The sequence below is a fragment of the Quercus suber genome, unplaced genomic scaffold, assembly GCF_002906115.3.
Source record: "Quercus suber isolate HL8 unplaced genomic scaffold, Cork oak 2.0 scaffold_1084, whole genome shotgun sequence".
Taxonomy (NCBI): Eukaryota; Viridiplantae; Streptophyta; class Magnoliopsida; order Fagales; family Fagaceae; genus Quercus; species Quercus suber.
The window spans coordinates 108840-118005 of record NW_027070490.1 but is presented as its reverse complement, the minus strand read 5'-3'; the positions used below and the strand labels follow the sequence as shown (position 1 = coordinate 118005).

General features: G+C 35.4%; 1 protein-coding gene across 1 annotated transcript; it reads right to left on the bottom strand.

Moving 5' to 3' along the window:
• Window positions 1–178: 178 nt before the first annotated feature.
• On the bottom strand, window positions 179–7061 carry LOC111991880 (kinesin-like protein KIN-12F). Its single transcript, XM_024023695.2, has 18 exons — window positions 6688–7061; window positions 6518–6580; window positions 6359–6421; window positions 6117–6242; window positions 5768–5851; window positions 5546–5671; window positions 5393–5452; window positions 5246–5299; window positions 5069–5161; window positions 4769–4864; window positions 4351–4499; window positions 3826–3975; window positions 3475–3604; window positions 2335–3348; window positions 2152–2247; window positions 1935–2072; window positions 1064–1849; window positions 179–697 (listed from the first exon to the last, which is right to left on the bottom strand). Exons 1-18 carry the CDS (start codon window positions 6880–6882, stop codon window positions 449–451), a joined length of 3672 nt encoding a protein of 1223 aa, XP_023879463.1. The 5' UTR covers window positions 6883–7061; the 3' UTR covers window positions 179–448.
• Between the last annotated feature and the right edge of the window lie 2105 nt (window positions 7062–9166).

The window sequence follows — 9166 nt, the reverse complement described above, 5'->3', positions numbered from 1 at the left end:
TTTATTCATGAGATGGGTTGGATTGGTATTAGCCTGGACATAAAATCTATTCCACAATCCTAATCAACTTTCGCAGGTTTCACCATCAAGTCTTGCTATCCAAATATAGTGTACGCTTGAAGATGCTAAGAATAATTCCAGCAACCAAAGTCCAAAGAAGCATCCACAGGGACCACAATTATCACTAAAGAACGAACATTTATGCATTATCAACCAGAGTCAACAAAGATGAACACATTCCTCTACACATAATCACGCCAACCATTAAAAGAATAAAAGGAAATTAAAGACAACAAAAGAAAGATACAAGAATCGTATATTGCTTAGACCCAAGTAGGGTCGGAATGATGCAAGCTCCTCAGCAGATTTACGGCTAAGCACTGCCATTGCCACAACAATATTCATCACCTCCAATTCTCAAGAGCCGATTTTAACTTCACAAGGAGAATTAGTAGTGCTCTTGATATATTGCTCCAAACTCTGCTCTCCATGCCTGATCATCGTCTGCATATGGGATTGTGGTGTTGTGTGCTACATCTGAATCCTGTCGATATAGTGGTTGCAATGCAGATTCAGGCAATCTGCTCTCTGCAAGATACTGCTTCATGGTGACCATCTCCATCTTGTGTTTTCTTTTGAGCTTCTCCACTTGCTTCTTTAAGGTTTCATTGTCTTGTTGAACCTTTGTAAAGTTGTCCTGCATTGATATGAAAATCATAAGTGATGAGTCAGAAAGCTACCAACACTTACCACTCCCCCCTCCTTGTTAATTAATAACCTAATATATCATTAAATTGACAACAATCTTTAATAATTCGATATCACCTTTTCCAGAAAATGCTATCATAATAGTCAGTGTTCATATTAACTTCCAATTTTCCCAGAATCATAAATACGTTTTGTTGATAAATGATCAGGACCCTCTATGTGAGGTACCACCACCAAACAGAAGCAATCAGAAAGCATTATTGAATAGTCTGATTGTGAAGCCAATCTAGACAGAATGGTCACTAAATGAAACCGTGTTAAATATTAGTCCAGTCAAAAGTGACAGATAAGCTACCTCTGCAACTGATGCTACATGCTCAGCCTCTCTCAACCTAACAAGGAGTTCTCCAGCAGCATGAACAGCTTCTGCAGTGTCTCTAAGTTGAATTCTGAGACTCTTGTTCTCCTTTTTCAACGATTCTCTCTCCCTCTCCCTCTCCAACCTCAATGTAGAAAGCTCTGCAGCAAGGGATTTTGCAAAACGAGAGCCATGACCTTTTTTCCCTGCCTTTGCAGCTGCCCTCTTCACTTCTGCTATCCCTTCCATGATTGCACGATGCTTTCCAACCAAGTCATTGTACTTCTCCTGTAGTTCAGCATAGTGCTCAACCATTCTAGCATGCCCAAGGACTGATCTGTGAAGTACATCATCCAACTCCGAAGTGCACTTCTTCTCTAATGTCAACTCCATCTCCAGCTTCTCTGCACGTCGGCGGTGGGATTCAATATCAATTCTCAGTTCATCAGTTAAAGAAATCCAATCGCTCTCCATTTCTGTCCATCTCTCTCTTTCCTTCTCTAGTTCTTCCTTGCTATAACCGAGTTGATCTACACCACTTTTTCGTAATTGGAATGATCGCGACAACAAAGAGGATCTCAATTTTTCGGTAGACTTGTTAGAAGATGGATCAGAATATGACTGCAACTTGCTTTTTAAACTTTCAATTTCCTTAAGAAGTGCTTCCTTCTCATTCAGATCAAAATATTGGTTCCCAGTCCCAGCTTCCATAACTTCCTTTATTTCACATTTTTCCTTTATAATCTCCGGCTGATAATTTTCAACAGAATTGTACCTTAGAAGCTGCACAAAACACACCAAGAACAAAGTTAGAAGGGATTTCCAACATTTGAAATGCTAAGTGTGATAGAGGAAAACAATTACTGACCTTGTCTTCACCCCTCAGTGAATGATAATCATCATTCTTGGAATCCTTAAATGGAACTATTCCATTCTTTGAAGCCTCAAGGTGAAGTCTATTAATTTCTTGACTTTGTTCTTCTTCCATCAGTTTGTACTGCTCTGCCTGTACATATTCAAAACGTCAATAATGAAGAATCCAATGAAATCCCAAGAAATTATAAAGCTTTGTAAATTCTTGTTACCTGTCGATTCAACTGCTCAATTTTGGCAGCTTGCTCCACACACACGTTTTCAAGCTCCTCTCGCTTAAGACCTTTTATCATAGCATTGCCTGCATCCTGAAACAGCAAAAATAGAAACTAATTTAAAAATGAAGATAAGGATTTCTCATAACTACACTTGCCAGAAATTTAGTCTAGCCATACTTTAGGCACTTCATCTGTCAATTGAGTACGATTCTCTGCCTCATCCACTGTTACAATCCATGTCTTCAAGCTATCCTTAACCTCACTGGAATCCTTCTCAGATATTCTTCGTTGGCAAGATGTACAAAGCAAAGAAGCAGATGGTCCATTTGAAGATGGTCTCTCTTCTGGTAGTGTCTGAACAGAAGCATTGGCCTTATCAATTTCTGCACAAGGTTCCAATTTCAAGTGCTCAAAGGAGAAGGAAACTGAAGACTTTTTTGTTGCAGAGTTCCGTTGGTGATAGTCAATAATCTGTAAGCCTCTGTGAAGGCTAGCAGCCAAGGTCTCAGCAGGGCCAGCAAATGTCTTGCTTGACCGCAAAGAAGAATGGACCTGCTCACTCTGTTTAAGTGACTGTCTTAAAACATCCAAGTTGAACTTGGAACTTTCTGACACACTGTTCTGACTTACTAAATGACTTGATGATGATATATTCATGCTTTTCCTTTGTATATTTCCTATTTTTGGAGATTCAGACAATGGTGGGTCTTGGAGGAGTGGGGACTGACAGCATGAGCTAATTGAAATGCTCCTTCTGGTTGCAGGACCAGAAGCAGTTAAGGTGTTAGCAGCACTTACAAAATTGTCTTCCATAGAATCACTGGCCATCTGAGGAAGTTCATTCCAAGGTTCTTCCATACAGACTTCTTCAGTCATACTTACATCACTCATCAAGTCTGTCTCACCACTTTCCTCCATTGAATAAAACTGGATGGAATCCCTACTAACAGGCTTGTCTCTAATATTGTCTTCAGAAGAGCTATGCAACTTATCTAGATGCTGACGAATCTCCCTTACATCATCCTCGTCAATATTTACCTCTTCATCAGAATCATTATCTATGGGGGGTAGAATCAAAGAGCGGTTAAGGCTTACTCTCAATTGATTCAAGCTTTCACGTACATGACGCCCTTGAAAATATCCATTTTGACTTCCTACTGATTTACTAGACTTTGCTCTTATAAGTTCCTCCTGCAACCAACAAGATACAAATTTCTTTAACATCAGTAGAATACAAATTTCTTAAACCTTAGCTTGCTTCTTGCTAGGCCATCAAAATAAGATTTCGATTATAACTCTTGCAGGATAACTTAATACCTTCAACTGACGAATTTGATCACTGAGACCATTAACATCATCCTCTGTGATTTCATTTATTACAGGCTCATTTCTAATGAATCTTACTCGTTGTCCAAATCTGAGAGTTCTCAGTGTATCACCACTATTTCTGCAATCAAAAGGCATTCTTAATTTCAGAAAAATACCAAAATCTCAAGAAATTTTTCGAAAGAATGTTGAAAATTTGTTTTATAATTACTATCTTATGAAAAGACTCAATCTAGGTGAGCATTAGTATGTAACATCAAACTTTAAACATTCTAAAGGTTCACATAGTTATTGTGCAGATTCTGTAAATAGAAAACTATAAGTAGTTCAAGTCATATATACTTGTTTTCTGGTGAGATGGCACAGAGAACCGTCAGTTTTGAATTGCCACCAAGTGATTCCTGCAGTAAATGTGTTAAACAGGAACCTCTATATGTAATATCTTCAGAATTTCCAGACTGAGCAGCCTTTGCAAGAATATTAACCAAGTGCCTGCACCAATATAATAGAATAGTGATGATGAAACACAGTCATTAAACCCAACCGTGGCTATATTCTTGATATCTTGATAGCATATGTAATTAACCCAAAATAATTGGTGAACCTTTAGCATGGCAAGAAAATAAGTTGCTATCCAGTCGCACCCACACTTTTGGCATAATATGGCAAGAAAATAAGTTGCTATCCAGTCGCACCCACACTTTTTATCATAATATGGGAAAAAGAACTGATTATAGATAAAAGAACTGATTATAGATTAATTACAATAGTAGGATCACAAATACAGCATCTAATCAGTATTCTACATAAAGAACATCTTATAAAACAAATTTCTCTAACTTAATAAGGCTCATGGCATCGTCATACCCAAGTTGTGATAAGGACTTCTTCACATATTTGCCTTCCTTCACACCTTGTCTGCCCGCATCATCAACTTTATTTCTATCAAGTCCAGCTAGATCAACAAGGGTGATTCTGCTTGTTTTTGAACTATTAAAACATTTAGATGAGGTTCCCTGTGGCATCAGTGGATAAAAGAACATATCTGAGGAGTGATAGAACTTATAAAGGGATAATAACAGTTAATAATAGCAACTTTAGGACTCTATCATGGATAATGAGTTAAAATGGTATATAAATATGGTTCCACTAAACATTAAGAGCACTCAAGCAACTTGTGTGCAAGGAATAATAAGTCATTCAATGAATAGTTTATCACAAACAAACAATCTCTTATTCAGAACAAAATATTTTACTGATAACTGACAGAAATGTCCAATGATACCTTGCACCATGACTCAATGATGAAAGTAAAAACAATATGGGATCTCGAGCTCTTAGAATTTAAGCTAGTTGCTCCAACTTTTCTACTAGAAAGCCCCTGCATCATATACAAACAAGTTAATCAAATTAAGCAGAAAAAGAAAACCATTTTGATCATGTAAAAGCAGACAATTACGCCTATAAAATCACCATAAGATTTGAAGCAGGCTTTTAAAAGGGATTGCAAACAAACACTCAAGAACTCAATAGCCAAACCTAAGAAGTATATCAAAGACGAAAGGCTGTAATGATGTGTGCATACCTTGATCAGGATTTGTGTCACATCCTCATAGCTAGTCACATATTCCTCAGTCAAATTCTCAACATACAATCCATTTTTTGCATCATCTTTTATCTGGAACAATTTTGACCAAACATATTAATTAAATCCAGTGTACTAATGACACATCTACTAAAACAAAGGAAAGTTAATCTTCACCTCAAGGTTTCTCTGGATTGGGTCAAGTAAATCCCCAATTTGCTCATTGTATATCTGTCATAATAAATCAATTAGACAAGACATATAAAACAAGTGCAGGAAGAAGAGCATATACCACACTTGTAGATTTTCAATAAAAGCAAATACCTCAAGAAAAGAGCATCGGCACTGAAAATTTATCTGCTTCCCTTCTGAGTTCTCTTGCTCCTGCATATAACAATGCAAACCAAACAGTCATGAACCTGCATATTAAAGACTACTTATTTTCACTTGCAATAAAAACATATAAACAAAACATACTTTCTGAATCTCGGAGAACAACATTTGGAAAATCCGAGGAACAATTCCCTGGTGACTGCTGGCTGAAGGATCCTCAACCATTGCGCTAGGCGGACCCCACATCGTGTAAGTCTTTCCACTTCCAGTCTAGTGAAAACCCAACAAAAATTTCTTCATTGGTAAATACACAATCACATAAATCCACACTTGAATGTCGAAATTGAAACAGAAATCTAGAATTACCTGTCCATATGACAAAATTGAAGCATTGTAACCAGCTAATGCATTTTTCACCAAAGGCACTCCAACTAACTGGAACACATCTTCCTGGATAAACCCACCAGAAAACATATATATATTTATAAATAATAATAAAAATCTTAAGTCTTAACCCCTTGTTTGGTTACTAAGAAATCTATTCAATATCTCAATTCTACTAATCTAAATTCTTTCTACTTTCTATAAAATTCAACTGAACAAACTAACCTAACAAGCAAAATTCAAATTTCTTTAAATTCCCTAAACTTTCTGACAAATCCAAACAAAGAATTACTCAAAACAAACATAAAAACACCAGGATCAAGCTGCATACCTGTTTTGCATTCGAATCAATCACCGAATCAAACCTAAATTTCCGATCCTCAACCAACAATGTGTCCGATGAGACCTTCTTAACCACCTGATCCGCCTGATTAACAGGCCTAATTCTCACCACAACCTATCCAAAAATAGAAATAAAAATAAATTTTAAAAATAAAAATAAAAATCAGAAAATTTATTTACAAACACAAACCGTAACACTAAAATTTAAGGCTAAGCTGAGAAATCATGTACCTTCACCGGTGGATCTGGAGGCGCAGATACTTCACCTGGACCGTCCGATCTGACAATCTCATCCTATAATTTCAAATGCTCAATTTTTCAGGTTAATTATTTGATTATTTATTAATTAGAATTTTTAAAAAACTAAGACTAAGCTCAGAGATCATGTACCTTCACCGGTGGATCTGGTGGCGCTGACACTTCAGATGGACCGTCCGATCTGACAATCTCATCCTACAATTTCAAAATTGCTCAGTCTTTCAGGTTTAATTATTTGATTATATATTGATGAATAAGACATTTTTAGTGATAAAAAGAAATTGAGAACTGAGAAACTGTACCTGTGGTTTGGACGGTGGAGATTTGACGGTGGGGATGTTGGGATCGGAGGGCGGAGTGTTCTCGGCGTTGGATTTGGAGGTGGATTTGGAGTGTTTGGAGAGAGATCTGGGAAGGAGGCTTCGAATGGAGGAGGCGGATATAGTTCCTAAGAATCGAGACTCGGTGGTCTCTGTGCTGTGTTTGTTGTGCCTCATTGTTCTCTGTGAGAGCTAGAGAGAGAAAGAGAGAGCAAGCGAGAGAGACAGAGAGAGACAGAGAGAGAGAAGTGTTTAGATTTTCAGAGGTGGATTTAGAGTTGAGAAGGGGAAGAAGATGAAGAAGAAGACGACGAACGTTACTTTATTTTTTATTTTTTTTGGGTGTGTTGAGTAGGAGGGGAGTGGTGGGGGGATATTTGACCGTTGAGAAAATTTGAATTTTTAAACTACTTTTGAAATTTTTGTTTGAAATGACCGAAATGCCCTATAATCTTCCACGCTCTCTCTCTCTCTCTACTTTACTATGTTTTCTTTATCTAATTAAATTCAATAGTTTAATTTAAGCAAAAATACATTTTGGACGCTATTAATTTGTACTTGTTATCATTTTGGTCCAAAATTGTCAATTTAAACAACAAACTTTGAGGGCACACCCAATATGTTCCTACCATCCATTTCTAAGGTTTTACTGTAAAATATCCTTTTTTTTAATTATTGAAAAATTTTAAATGAAAAAAAAAAAAAAAGTGACTTCTTCTTCCCAAATTTTAACCAGCTTCAAGTGTGTTCAGCCAAAAAAAATAAAAATAAAAAACTAGTCTAGTGTTTGAAGGAAAACTATGTCTCAAAGCTTTGGTTGCAAGGGCAGACTTGAAATAAAAAGCTTCACTCTGTTTTTTCTTTCAATACAAAAACCTTCACTCTTTAGTATATGATAGTTTGGTACTTTAATTTTGAAGGTGATCACTACGACATAGAATATATTTTTTGATGTAAACACGGATTGAACCACAAATCTCTTATTCAATCATTCAATTGAGCTAACTAGAATCCACACTGCGACATAGAATAGACTGAGTATATTTTGCTTAGGAATTGAAAGGATGGAGAGGATCATTGGCAATTATGTCATATAAGTTCATAACCGCTATAAGGCCAAAGGTGGAGCTAGGACCTGGAATTGGAGAGGGCAAAAGTATATAAAAAAATCATTATGAAATTTCAAATAGGCATCTATTTAATATTTACAAACCATTAATAAAGAAAATTATTCCTTAATACATTAAAATGCAATTATTTATGAAAATGGAATTTGATGTGCAACAAAATTAGGCATGTGTCTATGGATGGGTAAGGGGAAAATTATTTTGTTCAAAATTTTTAAAGGGTCAAGTAATTTGTTTTGAGTAAAATTGGTTTATTGGACTTAATTTTTTTTAGCTTTGCTATTGATAATTTTTGTTGGTAGGCTATTTTTTTTTTTTTTTAAGTTTTTTAATTTTTTTGGATAAACTACGTATTTGGTCCCTATCTTTTATACCATATTTCAATTTGGTCCATAACCTTTTAATTATGTCAATTTGGTCTCTAACCTTTCAGTGTCGTGTTTCTATCATTATCTATTGGATGAAAACTGCTAATGTAGTTAACGGCCAAAAAAAAAAAAGTTTACATTTAGTTCTATAAATATTTGTATGGCCATGAAAAGGATCACTGATATTGTTAAGTGGGGGTCAAGTATAATTTTATTTCTAAATTAATAACTATATATATATATATATAAACTAGTATATTTTAAAAAAATTGGGGAGGAAGGGGGAGAGGGAGGGAGGAGCCATTGCCCCAAGTCAAGCATGGCTATGTCTCTGTATAAGGCAATTTCAAAGGTTTCCCGATCCAAATTTCTATAAATATCGAGATTGAGTTCTTCCACTTTATGCGCAATGACATTTCATATCCTTTTTTTTTTTTTTTTTGGATAAGACCATGTTTTATTTCTAAAGGAAAATATTTTGGTTTTTTATTTTTATTTCAATGGTTAGATTTGGAGGCGGAAGCATGTTTATGTTTAGGTCACTATTTATTTTTTATTTGAAATAAGTTAATATTAGGACAAAGTAAAATTAGAATGTGAACAAGAAAATGTAACGGATATGGAGTAGAGGGAAGAGACATGTTGGGTGTGCTCTTAAAGATGAGAGTGTAAGTTTGACATTTTAGAACACAATGGACCAAAATGACAAGAAGTACAAATTATAAGGAACCAAAAGATATTTTGCCTTTAATGTATTGACCAATGCACACAACCATGTGGCTTATATTCAATGTACATTTTGTTTTTTAAAAATTCATATGGCTATCTTTTTTTATTATTTATTTTTACAATACAGAAATTTTATTCTAGTTTAACCTAAGTATAGATGTGTGTGAAATTTCCTTTTAAAGATTTAAATCTCAACTCTTGCCCCTCACACTCCAAACTTTCTAAGCATGTTTATGT

Bases quoted from the DNA above. Each gene is read 5' to 3' on its own strand.
- LOC111991880 (XM_024023695.2), bottom strand. From the start codon at position 6,882: ATGAGGCACAACAAACACAGCACAGAGACCACCGAGTCTCGATTCTTA. The intron at 5,162-5,245 runs GTGAAGATTAAC...AAATTGTTCCAG, and splicing joins CAATCCAGAGAAACCTTGAG to ATAAAAGATGATGCAAAAAA. The intron at 3,976-4,350 runs GTATGACGATGC...ATATTGGTGCAG, and splicing joins AAGTCCTTATCACAACTTGG to GCACTTGGTTAATATTCTTG.